Here is a 27,904-nt window from a genome sequence, read left to right on the forward strand (position 1 = left end):
CAATGTAAGCAGTTCGGTATTGGGATCATTTGTTACAGAGGTTATACTCAACAGGGAGAGTTGTTAGGGGGCAAATTTCGATTTCTTTTTTTCATCTTTTTCATAGTTACTATCCTCGTAACAATTTAAGTAACCTCTAAGTGATGCTGAAGTAGACGCTAATACATGCTAGTCCCCTAACAACACTCGTCTATTCTGAATAAATGATAATTCCAATAACGCAATTTTTAGCGAGTTTGAGTCATTATTTTCTAACGGTATTACTGTGACTCACGAAATCTGCAAACTCACTCTACCAAGTTTCTTAAAAAAGTTCAGCATCAGCTATTTATCAGTTTGTAGGCAGTATTTCTGGCTTATTCATCTACGTGCCATTATCATTTGCAGTTTTTAATTTGCAGTTGCTTATTCGAGAATAAAAGAATCTAAAACTGTCAACATGGTAAGTGACAATTTGATTTAATCATCTTTTTCTTGGTTACTAGTAATAATTTAATTCATCCATCTTTCTGTCGATACAATTTTCCTAATTCATAGCAGAATTCGTCTGTTATGAATAAGTAATAATTTGAATGACAATTTAAGTGATCCAAATATTTCCAATAATTCAATAATAATTCAAATAATTCAAATGATACAACTTTTAGTGAGCCGAGCTGTCTTCGGTGATAATTTTTCACTGCTTAATTTAAATATTTCTTCTACTCTGGGTCCCGAAATATGTTCTTGTTCAAATATTTCTTGCGGTACTATTATTTTTACAGACGATTAGCAAAAACAATAAAATGATGTCTCATTTGAACCGCAAGATGAAGGTGGTATTATTGGATTCTAGGACCTTCGTTGGATACTTTAAAGGTATGCTCAACTTTTTTAGTGTAAAGCTTTCAAATTTGTAATGAAGTTGCAGTGCAATCCATTCACATATTACATTCCACTTACTCTTATCTATAATATTAATTCTAAAGTACCACATCTCATGTCAACATAGCAAGAGCTTGTGGATATTACACTTTGACCACATATATTTGAATAACTATTTGCTTTAGCTTTCGACAAACATATGAATATTCTTCTGTGCGATTGTGAAGAACTGCGTCGGATCAAACCAAAACCGGGCAAAAAGATTGCTGAGGTAACGTGATTTATAGCTAAATATCTAAATTCATATATTGGGCAGTTCCACACAGTTGGAAGTACCAAAACTTCATTTATGCTTCTTTGTGCTGTACTGTGTTTCTCAAATGATTTTATTATTCCTGTACCAACAGTAAGTAGTAGAGCATTGAGTGAAGTAATCATCAGGAAAAGGGCAATTCAAGTCAGCAAATCGCCCATAGCCGTTTTTCTGGCATAGTTATTTAGTATTTTTTTATATGCAGTTTCACTGTGTGTATTTTTTTTTAGGGAGAAGAGAAACGGACGCTGGGTCTTGTATTGTTGCGTGGTGAACACATAGTTTCAATGACTGTCCAGTCTAACGAACAGGATGAGGATTCAAAACAGCAGGGAAAGGCCGGAAATATTGGTGGACCTGGTGCAGCAAAACCAGCTGGTCGTGGCATAGGACCGCCCATAGTCGGACCTCCTGGACCTGCCCCTGGTTAGTGTTTTTGACTTCTTTCTAAGCATGGCAGTTTGAACTGTTTGGATGAGAAGAGAGAAAGAAAATGCAGCGGGCTGGTAAAAGTGTACTACATGGATTACGAGCCCATCCATGACTAAGGGGGAAAATCCTGTTATTATTATTTCATCGCATAGAAATAAATTTCTTTCAAGTTGGAGCTCCTTGTTGTATACGAGAAAAGCAGTATGTTTTTAAAAAAATAATATAAGGCTATATGTTCCAAACTGTTCGAAAAGAATTCTTTATTCACTCAAGAGAATTCTTTATTTTTTTAGAGAACTCTTCTAAATTTTTGTGACAGCGAAAGCGTATGTTCGAAAGACTTTATTCAGATAGTGAAATAATAAGAACGTTCACTTATCACATCTTTGTTAGATGTTAATTTTAATCTTCCGTAATTTTTAGGTTTGCAAGGAGCAGTACGTGGTATTGGTGGTCCTGGTATGGGAATGATGCAGCCCCAACCAATGCCTGGTGCACCGCCCTTCGTTGTTCCACAAGTTTTCCCACCGCGAGGACCAATGTATCATTAATTTCCCGAAATTTTATTCTCCGTGTTGTTTTTCACTTTTTTTTACATATGTTTTTCATGTGGTTCCTTTTTTTTCAAATAAAATTTTAAAAAAATTGTTTTGCATCAGCTGGCGATTTCTAACGTTCCCAAAAATGAACAGATATTTTTTTTTGACTGTACGGTGCTAGTGTGCTCGAAAATAGATTCATTTAATCGAACTGAACTAGCAATTTTTTACTTTCCTAAAAATAAACAGTTCGGTCCTTTGCTTAACTTCATTAAGGTAATACATCTGCTTGTTTCCTTTGCTGTCTTGTTCTATTATGTTGGTAAAGATTCGGTTTCAACCAGCATTTAATTCGTCTATTTTTGTCTTTTTAGTTTGTTTACAGGTGGTCGTGTTCATGAAAGACAACAATTTTCATGAATAGGTTGTAACTAGTAACGTAGATTTAATTTCACTGTATTCGATTCACGTTCAGTGTGACATCTGAATTGTTTCAGCGAATAACACGTTACTCAATACTAAGCTTATTATGACTTTGTTTTTCAGCGGTCCAGCCACTAGTTAATAGTAAGTGGACGAACAATGCCACCAAAAAAAAAAGGTGATGGAGAGGAGCATCTGCCGCTAATGGGTCGAATAGGAACAAATTTAAAGGTTGTTGTCCGTATTGTGTTTTCACGAAGTAATATTGATTTTTGGTGGGGAAGCTGTTGGTGGGATTATTATTTACAGAGGAACTTTTTAATTCATTGGCAGTTATGAAACAACAGAATCATGCATTGTTGTTTGTATTCTTTGATGGTTTCATGAATGCATGAGCATATAGCCTTCCCCTGTGATTGATAAAAACAGGATTCAAATCCTATTTTGCCCACCAGTGGTTAGACTTTCCCCATGCGAACTGCTTGGCTCTGTTGGACCAAATGCTGCAACGTCTTCTTTGTTTTTGAAGCTTCTTGGACCCTCATGGTTTGTCCAGTTGGTACTGCCGTTATTTCGTTATGATCGGTTGAGATTTTTCTTGTAAATGATGCGTGAATGTGAACCAAAATAAATATTACTATTTATGCTTAAAGACTGTAATATCTTTATAGTTATGTCACTGTGATTATGTAGAGGTGATATAATGGGTTATTTTCAATTTAGATGGGTATTCTTGGAGTTCCAAACGTCGGGAAAAGCACTTTTTTCAATGTACTAACGAAAAGTCAAGCACAAGCAGAAAATTTCCCCTTCTGTACAATTGATCCTAACGAAAGTAAGTTTGAAATAATTAATTTGGTCTTTGCATTGTTTTCCCGCTGATATTACAGAAAATACTCAATATCACTTCCTTATTTGCAGTGGTCGTCGTTATCACTACTGGATGGGTTCTGTGCTTTTTATTTCTTACAAGTTTATGAAAACTTTATAAGTTCTGTAAAATTCAGTTGCCTTTGGATTTCTGCATCATAAAAGTATTCCTAAAGATATTATTAACTTTGTAGAAATATTATTCGCTTTGTTCAGTGCAATGTATCTTGAATTTCTGTATGTCTCCTTCATTTATCTTTCCTCCGTCTCTATACATCTCCTCTAAATAACGGAGTTTTTATTTTTTGGGCCATTTCTAAGCATCATTTATCATTTTCTGGTCTTGGAACGAAGTTCATTATCACTTTAGGTCGCGTACCCGTTAATGATAACCGTTTCGATTGGCTAGTACAGCATTTCAAGCCGCTCAGTAGAGTGCCGGCATTTTTAAATGTTGTTGATATTGCTGGTTTGGTGAGTGGTGCTTCTGAAGGATTGGGTCTTGGAAATGCTTTTCTGTCACACATTAGTGCATGCGACGCGCTTTTTCATCTTTGTCGGTTAGTAATGAGCATAAATTAGTATCTAAATCCTTTGACAGTCATAACATCCACTTATGAGATTTGAAAAGGAGTGAATGGAATTCAGTTATAAAAGTAGTCAACGTACATGAATTGAGCATTATTTTTTAGTAATGATCTTTCGGTTTCAAAACTACCGAATTTGTTTATGGAGAAAAGCGACAAAAATCAAAACCTTCTCTACTACTATATAGACTATCTTATGGCTTCATGATAATGATTAGGAAGCAGAATTATTTCAGTGCTTTTGATGACGACAACGTGACGCATGTAGAAGGTGAAGTTAATCCAGTCCGGGATCTTGATATAATACAAAGAGAACTTGTCAAGAAAGACCTACAGTATCTGGAAGGTGCTATAGATAAAATGGAGAAAATTATCATGAGAGGTGGTGATAAAAGCAGAAAGCTGGAGTATGAAACACTATTGAAGGTGATGTCGACAAAAGAGGAAAATGTTTAATAAGCAGAAGAAAATGAAAATACTCCGGCTTTTTGATTATAGGTGAAAAAGCTGTTAGAGACGGGTGGTCAACCTGTTCGTTTGATGACATGGAATGAAAAAGAAGTGGAAGCATTGAATCATCACCTTCTTTTGACAGCTAAGCCTATTGTTTATCTGATCAATCTCTCGGAAGCGGACTATATCAGGAAGGTAAACTTTCAGATGCTGAGGATTTTCGAGAGTTTCGGTGCTTTAATTATCCATGAAAGCTGAAGGTTACTTTTTGGGAGAGTTATTAATTTCTTGTCATTATTTGCAAATGGAGTTCGCACGAACTCCATTCCCTCGGCGTTGTTTAACAACATTTCAAGAATGGTTCCAAAACAGTTAGTATTTTTCTTTTTTTTATTCCGAGAAATAAATATGTTGTTTTCATTTACAGAAAAATAAATGGCTATCAAAAATTAAAACTTGGTTGAGTGAGAATGACCCGTACGCAGTTTGCATTCCATTTAGTGGCATGTTGGAGTTGAAGCTTATGGAAATGCCAGAGGATGAGCGAGTCGCCTTTTTGAAAGGACAGAATACAACAAGGTGTGTTTCCTTAGTTTTTCAAACTGAATCTAATCTACTAGAATGTTTGATTTGTGCTTATGCACTTTTTTTTTCATGTCCTTTCATTTGTTCTTTCGTGTCTATTGGCAACTCATTTCAGCGCACTGGATAAAATTGTGAAAACCGGTTACAAGGCGCTACAACTTGAATACTTTTTCACATGTGGTAAGGATGAAGTGAAGGCGTGGACAATCCAGGTAGGCTTGATTGCAATTTCAAAGCGACATTTGGGACGCAACATTTTTATTTTAGGGTTCCAATTTCTGAATAAAATTATTTTTCATTAAAAACAACTGGAATCGATATTATGGGAACTGAAATCAATGTTGTGCTTTGTAGAAAGGAACAAAAGCGCCGCAAGCTGCTGGAAGGATTCATACGGACTTTGAAAAAGGATTTATCATGGCAGAAGTATGTAAGATAAACGATTTGATTGAGTTGGGCAGCGAAACTGCTGTGAAGGCAGCGGGAAAGTATCGTCAACAAGGCAGAAATTATATTGTTGAAGATGGTGATATAATATTGTTTAAATTTAATGCGGGTGCTGGTCTTACGACTAAAAAGAAATGAAGTGCCGTTGGGTGATTCAATTGACAAAGTCCGAAATGAATGACTTACAGTGTTAGGGCTGATTTGAAGATGGATGCAAGATAGGAGCTTGGTAGCGCATGCGTGATACTCATACATTTTTTGTTTCTCAGCATTATTGTAGGAATTTAAAATTTAAATGCATAGGAGGAGAGCAAGGAAAAGGAATTTTTGTGGTTCTTTACTGTTCATTTGTTAAAGTTATATTGCCTGTTGAATAAACGTACAATAAACGTCAAGAACAAAACAGCCATGAGCGGGACAATTTACTCTGGGGACAAAGTGTGGACAGTTCGATCTAAGAGATTCAATAACGAACCTACAAAAAATTTGATAATGAGCTCCTGCGTCTCAATGTGACACCACAAGTCATCGCGAAAGATCAGCTTCATGAGTTAGTCTTGTTAAACAACATCTTATGAACCCACCAAACTATTTAACTGTGGCCCACTCACCTGAGATTTCTCGAGCGGAGTAAATGATCCACAATGAACTTTTATCACGGCGGATCTCTGCAAGCTGCACAGCCGTACAAATGTCTGTTCTGATTAGTAATACAGTGCAGTGCTGCTAAGTAGCATCAAAACAACAGCTTGTGTTCTTGTCTGGTACCGGAAAGGCATATCGCGTGGCGATGGCTAGTATCACCCACTCCTTAATGCAATAGGTCGTCTCTGGCATGAGTACGATGCCACGCCCATTTTCGCTACAGAAACACACCCATTCAACGAGTTGGGCCGCATTAATTCCATGCTCCGCCCATCATCCCACCAGAATTGACTGAATCGATTGTTAGAGACTACCAGAGAGGTGTGCTTTCTTCCTTGACAATCCTTACTCTAATTGTCAGAGCGTTGCGTAGGCTTGCGCCACCCCAAGCAAATAGACGTAAGTGTGTGGTGACGTATAATCGGAAGGGTTGACAGGTCATAGCACGGCCTGCCTCCGCCTAGTGTGATCCGTATAAGAAAGGAGCTGCAACAGTAGCACAGGTGGCCCCCGCCCCGCGATGGCTGAGACCACCCCTATCCTACCCAAGCAGCCATCGTCCAATCCGGCAGCGCCGTTACCCTCCACGACACAACCTCCAGCGACGCAGGACACTCCCATACTGCCGAAACCTATCACCGGTAATGCCGGTACGAATGGTACTCCTGCCGTGATACAGCAGTCGCAGCCTCAGGCCACGCCTATACAACATCAGCAGGTAAAGCTTCATTCACTTAACCCCCTAATTTACCAAACTTATTTCCCGGGTCACGGAAAGATGGGATCACGGAAAGATGGGATGGAAGGTGAATGGTGCACAGGGCGGTACATCGCATACTCCTATTTCGCAACTCTCTCCCAAATTTGGTATTAATTTGCAGTTCTGTTAAAACCATGTCTAATTTCATTATTTTTGTTAGATAAAGCGATAAAAACTTGAAAAGTTAACAAAATATACCTGCTCAAAAAAGCCTATCTAACCCTTACATTCTAAAAACACAGATTTTCAAATGTCATTCATCCATCTCCGATACAGTTATCTTTCTCTCTCTTTGCATTAAAAATCAGAATTTGAGCTTCATATTCAAAGCATAACTTTCCTAATTGCTCCACTTTAAGGACATGTGCATTTTGTTTGAAAACTTTTTTTCAGGTGCAATTCATACCAATTGCCACTCAAAATCAGAATGGACAGCAACCGACCCAGGTTCAGCTCATACCGGTAACAGGACCAGGACAAACTCAACAATTCTTGGTGATACAGCAGCCGGCAATTGCTAGTAAGATTTACAGTCACTTTACAATGAGGCAAAACGTGACGGAACAGTTGGAAGGATTCCTCCTATTCAGAAAATTAGCATTCTGCAGTTATCTGTGCAAATTTTTTTTTCGGAACTATAAAGGAGCTAAACCTCTTATCTTTCATTTTGAATTATATACTCGCTTGCTCTGGAGCAAATCTGCAATATCTGTTTTTTGTTGAACAGGTGAATTAAACAGCCGAAAGCACAGTGTATAGGTCTTTTCAAAATTAATAACGGAGAAGGATGAAATATGTTCAACTACATGAAGGGTTATGAAAATTGAATTAAGCAGGAACTTTTATCACATTTCAACTTAGCTAGTCAAGTATTGTACCTTAGTATGTATTCCGCTTCCTTTAATCAAACTAATCCACCTTCTTTCGTTCGCATTATTTCCCACTATCATTTCTTTTTATCAAGATTTGCAGCAGTGTTTCCAGGCCCTTCAATACCAATTCAACCTACCGGTATCCAGCAGACTAATCAGTTTTACATTGTACAACAACCTACAGCTGGTCCCAATCAACCACCGCAACAGGTTTTTTTTTTTGATTTCTCGAATTCAAATTTTTTTGAAAGAAAAATAGAAGCCTAGTTTTGATGGACTTCTCCAGCTAGTCTGGAGTTCCAAATCAGAAAGGAAACTGGACATCGGACAACTAAACAAATTATGCAAACTACTGATTCTAGGATTTATCAGTGTTGTTGCGGGTAGTAAATTCTGGTGAATGATAAATTTTTAAAACTACAGGGTAAATTTGATGGAAGCCTCTTCTAATGGAGTTTGGCCCGTTGGATTTATCCTACCATTTTAAATCCTCCTATTGGCATAAAAGAGTCTTAATTTTTGCTAAAGTAAAACTGTGGATTTTGGGTATGAAGACTTACGATCACTTTAATGTTTTTAGATAGCATTTATACCGCTGCAGATGCATCCGGCTCCAGATACGAAACCAGTATTAGCCAGTTTACATACGCAACCTCATCATCTGCAGCAGCAAACTCTACAGCAAATGCGAAATGTGGAAATGCAACAACCGCAACAGACAAATACGAAACAAGAGATAGATGATGGTAGTACTAATGGTGTCATCACTCAACAAAGGATAAAATTAGGTTTGTTTATCGATTTTGACAGTTCTTCAGGGATTTACTGATTAAACCTAAATTTTATCTCTTAACTTTATACAATTCATTTGTGGGTTTTTTGCGAAAATATTATAGCTAGAAAAATAAATTGGAAGAAGAATTCATTGATCAAACGATAATTTGGCGCCAATGCGAGGGAATGGAAAAATTAAATTATCACCCTTATAGTATGGACAAACCGTTGAAGTGATTGGTTTTCAAACCGTCTCTGAAAAAAACTCTCAAATACGCATTCCGTTAGGCTAACTCTGTTGTGTTATTTTTGCAGAATAGTCATCATATATGTTTATAGCTCATTCGCTGAAAATGGCTGAAAATTGGTACCACTGCTTCTTACCACTAAAAACATAATGATGAAGAAGGGAGGGTTTTACGCTTTTGAGATCCCTTGAGAGCATGTATTGTAGGAAATTTGCATTTCATCCAAGACCCAAATGATCCCCAGAAGTGGATAATTACCACAGCAGCAGGCGATACAGCAGAGACACCCAGTCAAGGATATCGTTACAGTCGTCAAAATGAATTCGATGCTACACCAAGTGCTTCAACTGTAGGCCACCAACTAGGATATAAGCAGCAGAAAACACCCAAAAGAACTGCGTGCAACTGCCCGAACTGTCAAAACAGTACTAACAATAAGTTGTAAGCTTTCTAATTTCTGTTTGGCAGAGAATAATTAGGAATTTTAGAATTTCCAGCTCCTAAATTTTTTGATTTAATATTACACTTATTTTGTTTCTTCAACAGTGTTCAGGCAGAAAAATCATGCATTGTTTTCACCTTTAAGGGTGAAAAGTGGTGAAAAGCAGCGTTTGCACATTTGTCACTTGTGTGAAAAAACCTACGGGAAAACATCACATTTGCGAGCGCATTTAAGAGGACATGCAGGACAAAAACCGTTTGCGTGCGATTGGGCACACTGTCAAAAGAGGTTCACACGTTCCGATGAATTGCAACGGCATCGTAGGACACATACTGGTTTGTCTTCATTTTTTAGCTTCAGAATCTTTTCAATTGAACCCCGAATGAAAGTTTGGTATGAAATAATTTTTTTTTTTAGGTGAGAAACGTTTTGCTTGTGGTCACTGCGGCAAAAAATTTATGCGATCAGATCATTTAACGAAACACGAAAGAACGCATTCAACAGTACGTGGACATGGCAATTCAGAATTAAGCGCACGGGCACGTGGATCTGTAGATGCAACTGTACGGGCAGTAGCATCAGCGGAGGTCAATTCATCACAGACGAATCTGATTACCACACAGCAATCGACTATCATTAATTCAAATTAGTGGTGATGTGTTGCTGTATCTGTTTGTGTTACAGCTTGTAAATTGTTGATGAAAATCTGGTTCGGTTTCATAATTTCTTTTATCAGTGTGAATTTGATCGAGTTATGCACGAGTCGTTTGAGCTTTTTAACAAAAACAGTTTCAAATGTAGAGATTCATATTTAACTGGCCAAGGGACTGGTAAAGATTTCTTACTTTGGGAAATTTGCAGTTTTTCAAAAACTTATTTTTGGTTGATTTTCTCTCCCAAATATGTCCAGTGATAATTGTTTGGCTTTGTTTCTTTTATTATTGCATTTAAGGGGCACTATCTCCCCTCAAAAATTTGTGGCGATATTTAATATAGGTTCCTTCCAGTGGATTTTAAAAATCTGTAGCTTGGCACTATCGCAGATCATCTTTTCTCGTTTGGAAAGCTATCGGTGGTACAAGTGTTGGAATTTTGCTTTATCGTGCTTCACTTTTTCACTTGTTTCGGATTGTCCCTCAAGTATTTGGCTTACTGTTTTGTATTATTTTATTATCACAGTTGTAATTGCCTGTAGCATCTTAATTACAATGCGAGCTATTGATGCTCACACATGCTCACTTTGAAATTAGTTTTTTACTTTTGAGAGAGACTTTATGAACCGTTTCAGAGGCGAAAATAAGTACTCTTGTCGTGGTTCCGAGAAACATAACCAACTCCGCTTTTGTCTATTTTTTTAAAATTTTTGTTAGTCTTTGTACCACTTTGCAATTTCTCATAATTTACTATGTTTTGTGAAAATAAATTATTGCGATTTCCGGTAGAAAAGGCCTTTTGAATGCCGGTTCACCTGCAAAATGAAGGGAATTATTTCTTATTGCCTTTTCTGATGATCACGAAAAGCAATATTGTGAGACTTCAAGCGGGAAGATGCCTCATCTACATTACTGAGACAGGATGGAGTGGTAGGATGAAAAATTTATTGTGCAAGGTGCATAATAAATGCGTTAGTGCATTTTAGATCCATGAAAGAACTTTGATGTTGAACTGATCTGTTCGAAGATAATTGTGTGGATTGCAGGTCATCAGGTCACATTCCGGGCAAAGCGTGGTATTTCGATTGCAAAGTTAGTTACTGCGGATCTGTATGCTTTATATCTATAAATATCTGTAAACTGCCACCAGATAAGTTGGATCGCAGCGAGAGAAGAGATAAGTACCTTCTTCAGCATCATTTGTAACCAGTATAAAATCTTCTAATGTAGAAGATTGTAACGGTTTTTATTTTGTTTGACTGATCCCATGCAGAAGGAATTGAATTTATTTCATATTATTTCTTGGAAATCCCTGCAAGTTATCTCTTACTCTCACGATATATTTTTTACTAATTTGTTTAGAAAAGAATCTTTATCTTGATTTAAACGTAATGAATTATTTGAAAATACGTCTTTCGAGTGTTACAAGATTTTGGCATATTAACATTTCATTATATAACTTGCGCATAATGATTAGTTTATAAACCATTCAAATTTCTCATTTCTGTATACTTTTCTGTCTCAAATTCCTGTACGTCTTTCTAAAAATATATGTTACAGCCGGCATTTTTGCTTAAAATGGCGAGACTTTCAGGCAACTTTCATCTCACAAGTCCGCCTGTTCCCAGTCTTCCCAAGAAACCTGACAAATTTCAGCAATACGTAATCATGCTGTGCAGTCCAATACAACCTTCCCTGTTTTCATTGTGAGCTGGACTGAGATTTAACGAACCGCACCAGAGGGCCCACCTTACTGAATGAGTTGAAATAGGAATGAAATGAGTTGCGGTGTTGTTTGGTATGTGTTATAGTCTGTAAAGGTTTTTGACGGTTTGGGGAATATTCTTTAACATTCGAAATATTGCAACATCTCTACCAGACTGTATCTAAAATGCCGTTGTTCAAAAGGAGAGTATTCCCGTATTTATAAGTGCTGGAAAGTACATCGGTTCTGCCTTTAGCATATTGGAATCAGTCGTAGCTAAACTTTTCAGGTTTTTCTCCTCGAACATGTTGGCGTCGTACTCCAGTTATATATGTGGTTGTCTCCTTTTTGTTTTTGAAATATGTTCGTTGGTGGCTCTTTATTAGTGCTTTAGACTCAATCGCAGTTTCATCGGTGTAACACAATTAATTTTTTTGTGACACAATAATTTTCTCTTTGACGTAATATTAGTTTTGTAACATATTAGTTGTCTTCTTTTCTTATAATACTATTTCCACACATTGCATATAACGCAGAAGCCGTCGTTTAAAAATATGAATATTTTCTATTCCAGTAGCATACCATATGCATATGATCACGAATTGCTGTTTTGATGAACTGTTAAGAAATACTTCGTCTCAGTTTTGGCACATATTCGTTATCTTAGTTATGATTTGAAGCTGATCCGTCTTTGAGCTGTCGTTAACAGACATATCTTTTCAGAATTTGGAGGGGCAGCGAATAATAAAAGACAATGGTTAAACCAATAAGTGTTAAGGATGTTGATCAGCATGAAATGGTTAAACACATTGCACACTTTCTAAAAAAAAGTGGAAAAGTGAAGATGCCTGATTGGTCAGATCTTGTGAAAATGGGGAGTTACAAAGAACTTGCACCTATTGATATCGACTGGTACTACACGAGAACTGCTAGCATTGCACGCCGTCTTTATATTCGTTCTCCAACAGGTTATGTTTAGTCAGAGTACAAGACTAATAATAATCAACGGATCTTCAGAAAACCTTACTTGAATTGATTAGTTGACTGATGTGATATATTTCTGTATTGATGCAAGTTTCGTTTAACGCTGCGGTGGAACGATGTCAGGGACCGTATCTGACATAAAGCATTGTATTTTACGATGTTTTTCCCTAACGAATAGAACGTCATTTGCAGGAGTTGGTGCATTACGACGCGTTTATGGTGGAAGTAAACGACGAGGAGTAAGACCAAATCATTTTTCTAAAGCTTCTGGTTCTGTTATTAGAAAAGCTCTTCAAACACTGGAAGCCATAAAATGGGTAGAGAAACATCCGGAAAGTAATGGCCGAATACTTTCCCGGCAGGCATGGTTGTTTATATTTGAAACTAAGAGTGTGTATGGATATAGTTACATTATATTCCGAAAGCTTCCATGTAAGCACGAAGAACTCTTCGGCTGCGCAGTAATAGTTTTCGAAGGACCTTCAAGTGAAAAAAGAAGACTAGTTATGGAATAGTCGCATATCTTTTGTATAAAACCGATATTTTTATCAACTTTATTAGTTCACCGGTTTTCAATTAACGATTGTGTTCAGGGACGAAAAGATTTGGATCGAATTGCTGCACAAATACGCCAAAGTAGTACGCCGGAGCGGGAGCAATAGACAACAGTGGCGTTAAATGTGTTCTTGACTTGTTTTTTATCCTATATATTTCGATAATTAGTCCTGCAAGATGACTCTTCAAAATTGATGTCGGATTTTTCCTGATAATTATCTGTTCGACTCCTTTGATTTGTAATAGGGACTGAATTATCGTTGTTAAACTATCACTTTGTAAGTTGCTGAATAAAATTTGTTGAATCCATTAATATATGTTTCTTTTTTGTTTTTGTTTTGTTTTTTTTCTTGTATTCTGGCGAATATGAGTCGATGACTTATTTGTCATGTATGATTTTTTACTGGGCATATGTTGATACTTTATGTAGGGAACTGTGTGCTGGAAAGTGTGAGGAACTAAAGATTTCAGGAAAATCTGTACTTTCGAAAGCTGTCGGTTTAATGCAGATTTATTAGTGTTGCAGGGACTTTTTTTTCTTGGATATTTACTTTAGTTTTTGGAAATGATAAACATTTTCTCAATTCCGAAAATTTGGTTTGGTGGTTTGACTTTTTTAGATAATCTGACTCATTGCAAGTTTTTTCCAGAATTAAATTTTGCTTAAGTCATGAAATTACTTTTCTCACGAATTACTGTAATACTTTCTTGTCAATTTGTCTTACCATCCATACTATCTTTTAATGCCTTACATGATGATCCGAGGTTGTGAGCTCACTTACATTTGCTACGGATTACCGAAGTTTTTTGCACAATCACAAATACTTGAAGTGACCGGTCGATCAGTTTTATGCCATGGTTTCAAAAGTAATGAAAATAAATACTACGAAAGACTAGAACTAGGATGTGCGGTTGAATGCACCAGATTGGCCTATTGCTTCGGTTTCCGTAATCAGTAAGTGGCTTGGGTTATAGCTGAGGAGTAGACTTGTGTACCAACCACGGATGATTGGGGAAAATTTACTCCTTGCGATATGGGTAAAGTTAGGGCTTGTAAGATGGTGGTGAGGACTCTGGATCGAATTCTTGAATAAAGCTTGATGTGTTAGAGTCCTCAACATTAATCCAGAAAGATGTGAACTAACAGTATATAATATAAAGTATTACATTTCCCGAACGACTAAGTGGGAGTTAGCTTCAGTTATTGGTATAAATTGTGTAAATTTATTACTGCCAATGTCTTTTTTTTCTTACTAACGGAATTGACTTCGAATGAGTGAGCATAAATTTGTTTTAATCGACACTCACCTGTTCCAGCAGACGTATGCACGCTTCGCTAGTGCTTTTTGTATAACTCAGTAGACGAGAAGAAAGGCAAGACTGCAGGAGAGTTAATGTAATTAAAATTGTATATCCATCAATGGCAAGGAATTCGTACTGTAAATCAATTAGAACCACCCAGGAACCTATAGTTGGTGACGGTCAGAATCTTAATTTTCCGGGAAAATGTTCTTTGAATTGCCACGATTCCGGGCCCTAAAAATTGGAAATCTTCAGGCTAATGTACGCTTTCAGTATTGAAATTGCTTCAGTTTGAGAGTAATTAACTGTTACATGTAATTAGGTATTGTTTATTCGTGGTCGCAGATTTCTATTTTAATGAAGCATAGAAATTTCATTGCGTCATGCCGGCAATATTATCGAGTCGTGAATCAGCAAAAAAGGTTAGCTTCTCCATTTCTGGATCATTTATTGGTTGATTGTCAAGCAGAAATTCCAAAGGTGATTTGGGGAAAAAAGAACTAAAAATATGAAAACTAAAAATGGCCTAGGAAGGTGGACCGCGGTGAGTACGAAACATACGAAGCTACTGTCGTCAGTGTTTGAGAACTAAACGTTAAAAGTTTCGACTAAAGTTTATTTAAAATTAATTATTTTTGGACCTGGTATTTCATGCCACAAATAAAAAAGCCAAAGTAGTCCCTGGCAAGAAAAGGTTCGGAATATTAATCCAAATGAATGTATTGACATTGGGCATCATAAATTGCGCTCGTGGAATATTCTAGTAGCGTGTCCTGCAATCATTCATCAAAGTATTCTTGATTAGACAGTTCTTATTGTGACAGTTCTTATTTAGACAGCGTTAAACAGTTCTTATTGCTAGTAAAGTCTAGAAGTGGAATGAACTGTGGGCAAATGAAATGTTCTAAGGCATTAAATTTCAGAAATATGTCAAAGCCTCCAAACACATTGTTTTAGCATTTTTTTATCTTTGATGCTTTTCAATTGCTCCTTTTAAATATTAGTCGGTTCTACTGATCTTATAAAAATAGTAACTTAGGGTTTGAATTTCTAAGTAAGGTTCGGTGTAAGATTCGGAGTCGGATTTAGAAAAATAAAACACAATTGTTTTATTATCACTTTTATATTTGTTCGAGATAATAATCGGAGTTTGCACGATGAAAAGGAAGGCAACAAGCAAACCGATGCAAGAAATCATGACAAAAATAGTTGAATACTACGCGGTATGGTTCCAGTAATATAATAATTTTTGAAATTTTTGCAGCTTCAATAATTTACTTTTCAAACAAATGGATGCAGTAGTTCACATTTTGCATTACTTGCCTATTATGCGATATTACTACACATTCAATACAGGGGAAATGAGACACAACATTTCAGGATTGGCTTGAGTTTGTGGTATTCCCTGAAGAGGTAATATTGAATGAATCAGTTGAACGATGGCCGCTGTGTGATTGTTTGATCAGTTTTCATGCAACTGATTTCCCTTTGCATAAAGCTATCGAATATGAACGTTTAAGGCATCCATATGTACTTAACGACTTACATAGGCAGTATGATCTGGTGGGTTTTATTTCGAATATTGTAAAATAGTTTCAGTTTAATTTCTTAATTCAGCTACAGTTTATTTCTTTTTTGTAAATCTGTGATTCATTCGATGAATGACACGACGTAAGTATCGTGCAGTAGCTGTATACTTATGTAGTGATGTGATTCCCTAGTCTTTGGTAGTCTTTTATTCTTTTAACATGACATCTTGTTATCACTAAATTTAAAAAAATCTTTCAGTTAGATCGACGCAAAGTTTTTAGAACTTTGGCTCGCGCAGGTATTGAGCATCCGCGTCATGGTGTTCTCCTACGTGATAAGGAAGGAAAAGTTGGTAAGTTCAATTTCAAATCGTCATATCATTACTGTTACGTTGCTGTTAATCTTGTGTTCATATTTATTATTTGTATTTTCGATGTTTTCTAAAAAAAAATTTTGTTGAGAAGGCACGTTGAAGGAATTTAGCGATCATATCGAGGTCAATGGAATGATGTTCAACAAGCCGTTTGTGGAGAAACCATTGTCTGCCGAAGATCATAATGTATATATCTATTATCCGAGTTCCGTTGGTGGCGGCTCACAGCGTTTGTTCAGAAAGGTGATAAGCATAATCCAGATTACGCTAGATGTATAAATTGTTCAGAATGGAAAATTTACAAATGCCTTTATAATAGGAATAATAGTTAGTTTCAGATGCTGATGTATACAAGTTAGAAAAAAATATATACATCAGCGTCTGAAACTAACCACTTCTTTCAAGCATATAGATACAATAATTTTTATGCACATATAAGATTCCAGATCTTACATGAATGGGTATTTTCAAATATAAAAATATAATTGTTCTTAACTGCAAAAGCTATTTCTATATCGATGAAATATTAAATTTAAAGTTAATAGTGAACTAACGACTACTTTGAATTTTATTAAGATGCTGTGTTTTTATATCTGAAATACCATAGTGAAACTAAAAGCTGTTTAGTAAGTATTCCATGCATTGTGTTTTAATTTGGTTCATAAATCTATATTATCTCTTTCATACTATATTTTGCGTGTTGATGCTGCTGTTCAGAATAGTGAGTGGAACTTTATGTAAATGAATATCTGAGCAAGGTTAAAAGCTGTTAAAAGCAATAAAAATAATATATGGCTAATTATTTCATAATCATCTTAAGAAATAGCTAAATAACCAGTGGATTACTTTTGAACCGTGGCTTATTGCTATAAATGGTTCATTTTAGTTTTTGTTAACTTTTGAAAAATCGCGAAGAAAAATTTTTCCGCTTTTCTGTTAAATGTTTAAGAACAGAGTGAGTGATTTTATATTCGAATCAGTTGAGATTTCTGTTCAAGGGCTGTTCTCAAAAACTTATTTTGCATTTTATAGATAAACAATCGCAGCAGTTGGTATTCTCCCGTCAGCACAGTTCGTCGGGAAGGTTCCTATATTTATGAAGATTTCATACCAGCAGACGGCACTGATGTTAAGGTTGTTCCAACTTTTAATGAAATAAATGGGTTGGTGGTAGTTAATTTAAACGATAAGTCGAATTTATATTTTGAAGGTCTGTGGTAGCTTATTTGTTTATCTAAATATTTCGATTCAGGTTTATGCCGTGGGTCCGTATTATGCTCATGCAGAAGCCAGGAAAGCACCTGGTTTGGATGGGAAAGTTGAACGTGATTCACATGGAAAAGAAGTTCGTTATCCAGTTATTTTAAGCAGTAAGGAAAAGCTGATCGCAAGAAAAGTGGTTATGGCGTTTGGAGTAAGTTTGCAGAATGTTACTGAAGCATTGATTTACGCAACGCTTACTCCACTCATTTAGACGGCGATAGGTGGTTTTTCAACTAATGAGATGCTTTTTTCATACAGCAAACTGTTTGTGGCTTCGATTTGTTGCGTGCAAATGGCAAATCTTTCGTGTGTGATGTTAATGGGTTTTCATTTGTGAAAACTTCAACAAAGTATTATGAGGATACAGCAAAAATTCTAGGAAATACTATATTACGGCGATTGGCATCATCGATGAGTATACCATGGCAAATACCATATCAAGATGGTAGGTTGCTTCTTATCTCTTCATAAATTCTTTATTTCTGTTCGTTTCTGGATATGCAGTTGAATTGTATTGTACTTCTTAATGAATATCAGCTTTCGACTGGCTTGCAGATGACCCACCCCTGGTTTCAACACCGAGTGGGAAAATAATGGAATTACGGTGTGTCATTGCCATTATTAGGCATGGTGATCGGACTCCAAAACAGAAAATGAAGGTGACGTTATACTTGCTGTGTGAAATTTTTTATATATTTAAAGGAATGATTATAACAAATTGTCGGAATGTTTTTCATAAAGTTACATAAAAATTGATTTACCTCAACACGTTTTGTCGTTTTTCTGCTACATTAATCCTTATTTTGTTGAAATCATTAGAGTAAATGAACAACTGGCTGCTCGCATCTGTTTTCTTTCGTTATGTCTTGCATGCAGTACTTCAGTTCTTATGATCAGTCATAATATAAAGTGGAATTATCTGCTTCCTTGTTGCGTATTGATTCTGTCATCGGTATTTATCAATAGATTGTTGTGACGGATCAGCGATTCTTCGATTTATTCAAAAAGTATAATGGATACAATAAAAACGAAATCAAAATGAAACGACCGAATCAGCTTATGGAAGTGTTAGAACTTGCCCGCGAAATTCTTCATGAGCAGCAAGTAAGAACGACATTGTTGGGTAATCCTACTAGTTCAATAATTTTTTTTTTAGAGCTGCCAAAAGATACCTTACCATTTTCAAGGTGCATCGTAATGAATCATTAAAAGAAATGGAATCTTGTGAAGATAGTGATGGCAGTTCTCCTAAACTTGAAAGAGATTTGGAGCAGTGTGAAGAAGCAATCAAAAAATGGGATCAAGTGCGTACTGTTCTTGAGATGTAAGTATTTTTATGTTTAAAATTACAGCACATTGAAAATTTCTGTGTGTACTGCAATTTTTTTGTTTTTGAAGGTATGGTCATTTTTCGGGCATCAATAGGAAAGTGCAGTTAAAGTATTTGAAGCCACGTGAAGTCAGAAGCTCTGATGATGAAGAAATGCATCAGCAGTCAGCACTTATGCTAATTCTGAAATGGGGTGGAGAATTGACCACTGCAGGTTACATTTTCCTTTCAGATTGTTCAGTTAACGTTTCTACTTGTAATTTAACGGAAGCATTTTACTTGAAGTTTTTTCAGGGAATTTACAGGCAGAAGCGCTTGGAAAACTATTCAGAACTTTGTATCCTGGAATCCGGAGAACTGATGGTAAAAGCTGTCCAGAGGATACGCAAGGTATGTTTTTCTTTCTGAAACGGTTGAGACATAATAATTTAAAACGATTTTTTTTCTTGCACATTATTTTTTTGTTTCATTTTCTTCCGAAGATGGCTTTACTTACTGAAACTAAAATTCAGGTTTGGGATTTCTTCGTCTCCACAGTACCTACAGACACGATTTGAAAATTTATGCATCTGACGAAGGACGTGTTCAAATGACTGCAGCTGCTTTTGCCAAGGTATGGCATATAATGATTCATTCTTTGGCTGGAATAAATCATCGTTTCTAAAATTTTGAAGAATGAAAGAGGGTGAATCAGGTTTTGTGATAGACACTTTTGAGTTCAGGAAATTCATATTACTAATATTTTAGGGTCTTTTGGCACTAGAGGGTGAACTTACACCAATTTTAATGCAAATGGTTAAGTCAGCAAACACTGACGGACTTTTGGACGATGATGTTAATGCGCGAGATTTTCAACAGGAATTGAAATGTTACCTTCATTCAGCGCTACAAGTATCTTCTTCATGTGAATTGATGGATTATAAATTTTAATCGAAGAAAAAAAAAATGCTTATTTACTATTTTGCAGGTAAATCGTGATTGGACAACAGAAGATCATGAAAATTTGAATCCATCAGGTATTCGTTCTCTTACGAATGCCATGGAATTTATCAAGAATCCTCGGAAAATGTGCGAAGAAATTGCAAGCTATGTGCAACAAATGGTGGAAATAATTCAATGGTGTAAATGCAACAAATCAAGTTTGTTTCAAGCGAGAATTTTGAAATTTCTGAATATTCCGAAGTTTTTTCCCAGTATTATTAAATTTTTACGCATAATGTGTTTTTTTCAAGATCGATCCTTGTATTTGAATGAATCTTGGGACTTGGCAGAACGTCGCTGGGCTAAAGAATTGCAAGAATTCCGTCGAGTTAACAAAAATGGTGATGTGGAATTCGATATTTCCAAAATTCCTGATATTTACGACAACATCAAATATGATATGGAACATAATCCGGAACTATGTATTAGTAATGAAGGCCAATTTGAAAGAATGTACTTATGTGCCAAAAATATGGCGGATATCGTCGTTCCGCAGGTTTCGAAAGTTTTTTTCAACAAATACAAGTCATATGGCAGATTTGGTAGTCTTCCGATTATGGCATGGATATTTTCATAAATCGCTGAATATAAATTATATTCGATTCATTCCGTATCCTACTGAACTAACATTTCCTTAACTGACTATTATTTGATCATTTTTTCACTCACTGCTGTTTTCATATAAATTCTCTTTCTGAGCTTATCGACCTCTTATTGACTTCGAAAGAGAGAGCGATTATCAAAAGCACTGGTGGTCAAGTTTTTAGTGTTTGAAAGCTTTTCCAGGAATATGGAATAAGTGAAAAGAGCAAAGTAATCATTGGACAACATGTCTGCACTCCACTACTGAAAAAAATAAAAAGCGACCTTTATCACTGCGTCGAAAATCCGAGTGAAGATGATACACAAACTCGTCTGGACCCAAGGTATTTGTTTCACATTCCCATTGTACATTGAACTTCTTCAAGACTGATTGCATAAGTTTTAATTACATTTCAGAGCATCCCAAGGAATTGCCACACCACTTCGGCATGTTCGCACTCGCCTTTATTTTACGAGCGAATCACATATACATACCATAATGAATTTGATAAAATATGGTGGTTTGTGCAAGGTTAGTTCCTCATATTATTTAGACTTCTACAATGTTGTTATTGCTTGCTATGTTAATCACCCATTTCTTATGACAATTACACATAACCATACGGAAATATTTTGTCACATAACTGCGACCAGCGGCATGCCGAAATCATTTGTTAGTTCTATACTCTGCATTGATGACTCTTACTTGCCATTCCAAAAGGGTCTTTTTCTACTACTGAAATATTAAAAATTTGTTGTTGAGAAATTTAAGTAATTTATTTAACTTCTGCTTTTCTAATTTTGACAGTGACACTATTGTTGTTTCTTTTCAAAGTATTGCGTGTAGGTAGATGATAAGAAATGGCAGCGCGCTATGCACTTCCTGTCATCAGTTACTGAATATAATTATATGACACAAGTGGTTTTGATGGTATATGAAGATAGTCGAACAACAAGTACGAAACAAGGCACTGATCGCTTTCATATTGAACTACTGTTTTCACCGGGTCTTTATCCTTGCTTTTTAACTGAAAAGGAACGTATCTATGAAACACGCTTTCCAAAGTTAGTTTTTGTCGATAACAGTTTCAGTTAGTCGAAGCATGCCAACATTTAAGCAAGTGATTATGTTTCATTATTTTCTTGAACACAATGATCTTATTACATATTATATGGAATACTTGATTAAATCACTAAACTCATTATGTGAAATACTTGATTTATTATTGTTTATCAGTAGCTGGATTACTCGTTCAATGAAACTATATTCAGTGCATTGCAATAATTAAGTTCAGCTTTTGCTGCATTTTTTATATTGGATGTTGTAGTATGTATTGTTTTCACTGCGATGGTTGATAGGCCCTGTGACTTTACCTTTCAGAAGTTAAATTGTTTGTCATTACGTTTCAGAATATATCATATTGCGTTAGAGAAACAATAGAGATATTTGATGTCATTGTTTCATACATTTTATACTGATGGTTTTATTTTCAGCTCAAGTAGTAAGCAATCGTCGGGACCAACAGGAGCAAGATCGAAGCTTTCGACTCGAAACTGTGCAACCTCAACTGCTTCGTTATCATCGGTGGGGGTTGCTGGGGGTGAAAAGGTATAATCTGTTTGCTTCTTCACGATGTAGATTTTTAGAATTTTAACAGCTAATCATCTTGATTTTACTGTTACTGCTCTCCAACCTTAACTTCCCTTTCATGTTTGTTATATCCTTTCATGACCAACATCCGTATTAACCAATTTACCTCACGTTGTGCTCACGTATCATGTTATCAATCGTTTAATGAAAAACGATGCAATCTGAGTTTTTATTTTCAATATCTAACACATAAGACAATGACTTTTAATAAAATAAAGCAGAAAACTGAGTCCGCGTCATTTATTAAGTTATCGTTTATGTTCTCTTATAGGGAATAACCGATTCTGGGAACTCAGCCTTTTCGGGAATTCTGGTCAACAATGGTACGGATGGAAGCCATTCAGAAAGTAGCTCATCCAGCAGTCTCAATAATCTTACTATTGGCAAAGCCTCTGCTCAAGCTTTAGCACTTACCAAGAAACGTTTAGAACTGAACGATTCAGAAGATGATTTAAATGATGAAAGTGTCAATTTGGTCGCACTCGATGAAGTTGCTTCCGGTCAATACAGTGAGCTTTGTTTTTCTTTTCTTGATACACATAATGTAATAAGCAAATTAAAAATACATTTTTGTCTGTTAGCTTTAGCAATTATTTAATTATCTCACCCGAGCTGATTGATGGATATATGGAACTGTTTAGTGGGTGGCTTTTTTTTCTTTTTTAATTTCAAAAGAATCGTGTGATTGCGTGGTCTGGAATGCCAGAGGATATATTACACTTAAGATTGATCTCGAATGGATGAGTTCTCAGCTGGAGTAAATTTTTTGATGCTTGAAATTCAACTCCATTCATTTTCCCAGCAACGGACGAATTGGCTCGACACAGTCCTGGAAGTTTACATCATAGTCGGCGGCGTGTTGCAACAAACAGCGAAACTAGAGCAGAATCTCGAAGTTTCGCAGGAAGTTGCTCGTCAATAAGCGACCTGGACATGGAGACATCGACGCATGGTACTACTTCAGCAGAAAGCCATCTCATTGGTTTGATGAAATCGATGAGCGATATGTCCTGCAAGAAATCAACAGCGGAAATTAATTGGGATTTTGCAAGTCCGGATGATCCGGCATCTGCAGCTGCGGAAGCAGGCAATGATCCAAGAAATGGACGCAACTCTCCTGGTTCTGCATGTAAGTAATCGGCGCTTACCATGATTTGAAGTGTTGGTTAAGTGGCTAAGTGGTTGGAGTGTTAATGAAATTACTGAGTGAAGTGCGTTCGATTTCGCAACACATGGGCAGTGATTTGATTCCAACGCTTGAACTGATCATAATGATTCTGATGTTGCATGTATTATATGAGCCCACTTAAGTTTAGTAAGGCTTTATACATTGCATACAGCTGTTTTAAAACGATTTGTTTAAGAATTCTGAAATGTTTTGCTTTAGCACGTCGACCGAGATTTCCTTATTGCTTCAAGCATCATACGGTCAGTTTTTTAACAGGTTTGTCTTTCATTTTTTCTAGTGTTATTTGTTCTCATTGGGGGTCAACTTTCTGATACCATTAATCACCACATTATTTGAAAACGATTTATTTAGAATTGGATAACCGTCTAATTAGTACAGATGTACTTTTTGGTAAATCGAATGATTCAGCACGACGAAGATTATCCAACAGTAAGTCCCTTATTTTCGAATTGCTTTTAGATATTTTATTTCCCTTTTTTAAAAAGATATTCAATTACTTTCCATTAAGATGCTTATTTCACCCACTGTGTATATCAACCGGGATTTCTTTTATACTCCTGTTAATACCAATTATACCTTTAATCTATTACATTCTGACGAAAACTTGTAAGCGATAACCCCGAATGTTTTTTCTGGCTAGGTTTAATTCCTTTTCTTAGCAGGTCCAGCAGTTTTGTCTACAGCAGTAATCGCAAGATCATCTAGTGCCCCACGGTTACAAACTTACAAGGCAGAAGATGAGATATCTGTGGGAGGTAAGTTTTTTATTCATTTTCATGATCATCATTCTGCAATTGCATGAATCCAGGCAAGGCTTTTACCATTTCAGAAATTCGTCGTTTCTGGCCTCCACTTCGTTCACTGGAAACATTGCATGATAATATACGTTTTAGTCAGTTAGATCGTTTCCTTGAGCGATTGATGAAAATTCGAACACCGATCCCTTCACCACCGAAAACACCAATTTCTTCGAATCGAAGTAAGATTTGTTTTTTGCTGCCTTTTCCAACTCTCAGGTAGGCTGAGCGTTGTGTTACTGGAGCAAATATCTATTATGCAACAAATCTGCCCTTCATTTATTCCTTTTCTATAATTTGTTACTAATTACCTACAAACTTATTATATCTTAAGTACCGTAAGTTTGGACTTTGAACTCCTAAAGAAAAGACTTTAAGAAAATCGAAATTGAATTTTTGCAGTGACATCGGTAGTTGCAACCGAGCTATCGGATACGGCAAAAAAATTAGAACGGATAGGCTACTGAAATCAATATATTAAGTTTAGAATTCCTTGTATAAGAAAGTTTCAAGTATTTTTCTCGTCTGACAGATCTCATTGCTGTCAGTGGAAGTCACGTGTCAGGCTCATCTCGCGATTATTGAAGTTTTACTTTATATCATTCGTCAGTTTTTTCACAAGTATTTTGGGTTCCTTGTTTCTTTACAAAAATTTGTTTAAGTTACTGAAACTTCTCCCTCAACCTACTGTTTCAGAATACTTCCCTTCAAGTTTTTCAAAATCTTGATCTATTCACAGAATTTTTAAGTTTGTTATGTGAAGCCCTCAGTAAAGATCCAGATTATGCCTCTGTTTGAGAACTCTCCAAAATTTGTTTTGTATATATTTTCTTCTTGAAATTTTCAATTGGAAATTTTGTAAAAATGTATTAATTGAAGCCGACATATGTGCATGTTTTGGCAGAAACTTGGGATTTGTCTGTACATAACCCTAAATTACAAAAGAAGTGTATAAAAACTTCCTTAATCACGCAATACGTGGAATAAGCTGGGATCAGCTGGATCAATCAGTATTCGGCATAAATTGTAACCCTTAACTGCAATTTACTAAAAATTACGAATTATAGGAGCATTTTCTTTCATTAAGATAATTTGTCTGTGTGGCTCTTATTAGCTGTTTTTATTCATTCTTTATTACTTTTATGTCTTGCTACATATTTATGGAGTATTGTTTCCTTATTTCCTTTTCCTTCTTTTCCGAAAGAAAGTGATGCTGTTTTAAAAACTTTCATTTTTGTTGCTTTCTTCATGAATGACTTCAGCATTTTCTTGAACTTTTATGACTTTAATGTTTTTCTTCATCGTTTTTGCATAAAATTTTTTCTTCGAAGTAGTTTTTTTTTTCCTTTTTAACATCGCAGTGAACTGATGGATTTGCGCATAGAATGCAAGCCGAATATCGGAATCAACGTCCCACCCGTTACGCTTGATGAAAAGTGCTACGGTATATGGTGCTAATTAACATTCCCCATTGCGTTATGATATGACAAACCCACAAGCAGCGACAAATAAAACACTCGACTGAAGATACTACGACTAGGAAACAGAGCCGTTAGAGATGGAACAGCAAATTTCTGAACACGAGTGTTAGAAGCAAAGTAGTACTTCTATTTTTTAAAGCTAAGCTCAAAGTAGTAGGTGCAATATTCATTCCAAGAGATGAGGACTTCTCGTTGATCTCTAGTAGGCACATTAATATAGGAATTAAGAATAGTCTGAAGAAATTATTAAACCTTTTTGTCGATGCAAGGAATGCCCGCAATTTGATTAGATTTGATTTGATTCCCTTAAAAAACCTATGTTTATGTATTTTTGATTTGTGAAATTTTTTCAATTTTCAGATTTTGTATTTCTGAGACTCAAGTTCGTTTACTCTATTCCTGCTTATCCACCAGGAAAATATGCGGCTTATTCTTTATCAGTTTACTGGCATCATAAGAAAGCTAAAATGACTGAGTGTTTGATGCAGCATCCATTGATAAAGAAATCAGGAATACCCTTACATGTCACTGGACTGTGGAGCTTAGAAAGATTGTCTTTATTACTTTTTTTCCGTTTGTGCTTGGATATTTGCTTGTTTTTTTATTAACTGACGGCTGCTGGAGCTGTTCAGGATCTGACAGTCTAAATCCTAGTAGCAAATCAACTAATTTTCATTTCTATTTGGAAATTCGATTAGGGAAAAGTTTCAGAATTATGGGGAAATACACAGAATGACAATTTGATCATGATTTACCAGCAGCTATAATGCGGACGATGCATGAGCGCATGCCTTTGATAAGCTGATAAGAATGAACAACTTTATAACTTGACTGAAAAATATGTTTGATGCGCTTAATAACACATAAAAGATTTTCAGCCTCATCACTAAATACTTTTAGGGTTGTTGTGGGTAGAATTCATGAATGCAAATCGTAAAATTGTATCATAAACTGGAATAGTTCATAGATAAATTCCGCGTTTTTTTTGCTTACTGTTAGTGTTTAATGGAAAATGTTCCAGATGTCCCACGATGTGATGTGAAACACTCGACATCTTAAACTACTTTACAACACTTCTCCTGAAAATCGTGGTAAACCGTGTTTGGTTTCCGATGTGAATCAGCGCATTGTTTGACTCAGTTCAACGATAATTAGGTTGTAGGTAGTTTGAATTATTTAATTTTTATCAACTGATCCATAATTACAGTATTTACTTAATTCTATAGAAGGCATCTGAAATATAGATCCTCTCTTCACCTTGCCTGATTTGGTGACCTTACACTGGGATACAATTTTCAGGTCTATTTGTTGAGAGGATGCAATATTAGATATTTGTAAAAAAGGACAGTAGTAATCCGTTGGTGCATTTTATTGGAAATGATCAGTGATCGATACAAATGATCTCTCACAGTAAATAAATTACTCAGCATTATAGGAATTCATTTCATAGACCTTAACGGATAAGAAAAATAGCGGAACAACAATGCAATGGAATTGTTTCACAGATCTGATCTGCTTCCTGTCACCACTAACGGAAGTATCTGAGTGACAGGTATCGGCGAATTAGGTGAATTGCTGCGATGCTACCATTCAGTTTATAACTGGTTTTGTATGTAATTTAGCTCTGTGCTTTTTTTCAAAAAGATAATGCATATGCAATACATCTGTTCACGAGTGTCTTTGTTTGCATATCTGTGATTTGTTGCCCGGAACCGGTTACTGATTTCTGTGTTGCAAACCGGAAATATGGACTTTATTTTAGAATTCCATCACTCTCCAATTCGTTATTTCGAATGTGTTTCGTTGAAAAGTCTCAAAATTAATTTCAACAGTACAAAATATTACTCATTGTTGTTTTATTGCTTTACTTCTATTCCATAAATTTTTACTGTACCAGCACCAAAACTTCGAAATGTTGTAACTCTATGGGAATTTTTTTACATTTAAAGTCAATAACAATTATTGCAAAGGTGTTATTCGTGACATGAACTTCTTCTTTTAAGCACAAACATGTAAATTTAATTATATAGTAAGAGGATGGATTTCATTCTCTTACAGAAATAAGCAACATTTAAGCTGAGCCAGAGATTTTGAGTCAGCTGAAATAGTTCTTTTACCTTCTGTTTCTTTCCTGTGAAATAAACATTGGACGTTTGACAAATGAAAATAAGGAAACGAACGGTCAAATAAAATTATATATATATATATATATATATATATATATATATATATATATATATATATATATATATAATAATAATATAATATATATAT

General features: G+C 35.7%; 6 protein-coding genes across 8 annotated transcripts; all 6 read left to right on the forward strand.

Moving 5' to 3' along the window:
* The first annotated feature begins 190 nt into the window (after positions 1-190).
* LOAG_01578 (hypothetical protein) lies at positions 191-2,226 on the forward strand. Its single transcript, XM_020445786.1, has 5 exons — positions 191-442; positions 765-858; positions 1,050-1,135; positions 1,408-1,603; positions 2,033-2,226. The coding sequence occupies exons 1-5, from the start codon at positions 440-442 to the stop codon at positions 2,158-2,160; spliced, it is 507 nt and encodes a 168-aa protein (XP_020303794.1). The 5' UTR covers positions 191-439; the 3' UTR covers positions 2,161-2,226.
* A 462-nt stretch (positions 2,227-2,688) lies between these two features.
* On the forward strand, positions 2,689-5,813 carry LOAG_01579 (GTP-binding protein tag-210). Its single transcript, XM_003137118.2, has 8 exons — positions 2,689-2,802; positions 3,295-3,406; positions 3,812-4,001; positions 4,265-4,454; positions 4,527-4,676; positions 4,909-5,060; positions 5,182-5,278; positions 5,421-5,813. The coding sequence occupies exons 1-8, from the start codon at positions 2,731-2,733 to the stop codon at positions 5,649-5,651; spliced, it is 1,194 nt and encodes a 397-aa protein (XP_003137166.1). The 5' UTR covers positions 2,689-2,730; the 3' UTR covers positions 5,652-5,813.
* A 633-nt stretch (positions 5,814-6,446) lies between these two features.
* LOAG_01580 (SPTF-3 protein) lies at positions 6,447-10,105 on the forward strand. Its single transcript, XM_003137119.2, has 7 exons — positions 6,447-6,876; positions 7,312-7,438; positions 7,903-8,000; positions 8,371-8,578; positions 9,019-9,253; positions 9,399-9,589; positions 9,672-10,105. Exons 1-7 carry the CDS (start codon positions 6,679-6,681, stop codon positions 9,902-9,904), a joined length of 1,290 nt encoding a protein of 429 aa, XP_003137167.1. The 5' UTR covers positions 6,447-6,678; the 3' UTR covers positions 9,905-10,105.
* A 782-nt stretch (positions 10,106-10,887) lies between these two features.
* On the forward strand, positions 10,888-13,560 carry LOAG_01581. Of its 2 annotated transcripts, none has more exons than XM_020445787.1 (4): positions 10,888-10,999; positions 12,336-12,580; positions 12,789-12,958; positions 13,190-13,560. In XM_020445787.1, exons 2-4 carry the CDS (start codon positions 12,367-12,369, stop codon positions 13,256-13,258), a joined length of 453 nt encoding a protein of 150 aa, XP_020303795.1. In that variant the 5' UTR covers positions 10,888-10,999; positions 12,336-12,366; the 3' UTR covers positions 13,259-13,560. The 2 variants fall into 2 exon arrangements, with proteins under 2 accessions (XP_020303795.1, XP_020307170.1); XM_020445788.1 differs by lacking the exon at positions 10,888-10,999 and adding an exon at positions 11,896-11,975.
* A 334-nt stretch (positions 13,561-13,894) lies between these two features.
* LOAG_01582 (hypothetical protein) lies at positions 13,895-14,691 on the forward strand (the record flags this gene model as incomplete). The annotated part of the gene is made up of 2 exons (XM_003137121.1): positions 13,895-14,106; positions 14,538-14,691. The coding sequence occupies 2 exons, from the start codon at positions 13,895-13,897 to the stop codon at positions 14,689-14,691; spliced, it is 366 nt and encodes a 121-aa protein (XP_003137169.1).
* An 80-nt stretch (positions 14,692-14,771) lies between these two features.
* On the forward strand, positions 14,772-27,089 carry LOAG_16663. 2 transcript variants are annotated; one of them, XM_020449312.1, is made up of 29 exons: positions 14,772-14,875; positions 15,590-15,676; positions 15,834-16,016; positions 16,242-16,335; positions 16,445-16,599; positions 17,389-17,490; positions 17,609-17,770; positions 17,878-18,064; positions 18,175-18,278; positions 18,586-18,723; positions 18,807-18,943; positions 19,018-19,163; positions 19,244-19,339; positions 19,462-19,562; positions 19,697-19,840; positions 19,917-20,088; positions 20,182-20,426; positions 20,717-20,856; positions 20,930-21,044; positions 21,360-21,577; positions 22,007-22,121; positions 22,435-22,672; positions 22,966-23,292; positions 23,551-23,607; positions 23,704-23,781; positions 24,015-24,107; positions 24,182-24,331; positions 26,652-26,788; positions 27,066-27,089. In XM_020449312.1, the coding sequence occupies exons 1-28, from the start codon at positions 14,837-14,839 to the stop codon at positions 26,687-26,689; spliced, it is 3,861 nt and encodes a 1,286-aa protein (XP_020307171.1). In that variant the 5' UTR covers positions 14,772-14,836; the 3' UTR covers positions 26,690-26,788; positions 27,066-27,089. The 2 variants fall into 2 exon arrangements, with proteins under 2 accessions (XP_020307171.1, XP_020307172.1); XM_020449311.1 differs by lacking the exons at positions 26,652-26,788; positions 27,066-27,089 and adding an exon at positions 24,552-25,460.
* The last annotated feature ends 815 nt before the right edge of the window (positions 27,090-27,904 follow it).

The sequence above is a fragment of the Loa loa genome (assembly GCF_000183805.2).
Source record: "Loa loa unplaced genomic scaffold supercont3.12, whole genome shotgun sequence".
Lineage (NCBI taxonomy): Eukaryota > Metazoa > Nematoda > Chromadorea > Rhabditida > Onchocercidae > Loa > Loa loa.

Coding starts and splice junctions, on each gene's coding strand:
- LOAG_01578 (XM_020445786.1), top strand. Junction 859..1,049: donor CTTCGTTGGATACTTTAAAG/GTATGCTCAACT, acceptor TATTTGCTTTAG/CTTTCGACAAACATATGAAT. Junction 1,136..1,407: donor CGGGCAAAAAGATTGCTGAG/GTAACGTGATTT, acceptor ATTTTTTTTTAG/GGAGAAGAGAAACGGACGCT.
- LOAG_01579 (XM_003137118.2), top strand. CDS start 2,731: ATGCCACCAAAAAAAAAAGGTGATGGAGAGGAGCATCTGCCGCTAATG. Junction 2,803..3,294: donor GAATAGGAACAAATTTAAAG/GTTGTTGTCCGT, acceptor TTTTCAATTTAG/ATGGGTATTCTTGGAGTTCC. Junction 5,279..5,420: donor TGAAGGCGTGGACAATCCAG/GTAGGCTTGATT, acceptor TGTGCTTTGTAG/AAAGGAACAAAAGCGCCGCA.
- LOAG_01580 (XM_003137119.2), top strand. CDS start 6,679: ATGGCTGAGACCACCCCTATCCTACCCAAGCAGCCATCGTCCAATCCG. Junction 6,877..7,311: donor CGCCTATACAACATCAGCAG/GTAAAGCTTCAT, acceptor ACTTTTTTTCAG/GTGCAATTCATACCAATTGC. Junction 9,590..9,671: donor GCATCGTAGGACACATACTG/GTTTGTCTTCAT, acceptor TTTTTTTTTTAG/GTGAGAAACGTTTTGCTTGT.
- LOAG_01581 (XM_020445787.1), top strand. CDS start 12,367: ATGGTTAAACCAATAAGTGTTAAGGATGTTGATCAGCATGAAATGGTT. Junction 12,581..12,788: donor TTATATTCGTTCTCCAACAG/GTTATGTTTAGT, acceptor CGTCATTTGCAG/GAGTTGGTGCATTACGACGC. Junction 12,959..13,189: donor GCCGAATACTTTCCCGGCAG/GCATGGTTGTTT, acceptor GATTGTGTTCAG/GGACGAAAAGATTTGGATCG.
- LOAG_16663 (XM_020449311.1), top strand. CDS start 14,837: ATGCCGGCAATATTATCGAGTCGTGAATCAGCAAAAAAG. Junction 18,065..18,174: donor GCAAATACCATATCAAGATG/GTAGGTTGCTTC, acceptor ACTGGCTTGCAG/ATGACCCACCCCTGGTTTCA. Junction 18,724..18,806: donor AAATTCTTCATGAGCAGCAA/GTAAGAACGACA, acceptor ACCATTTTCAAG/GTGCATCGTAATGAATCATT.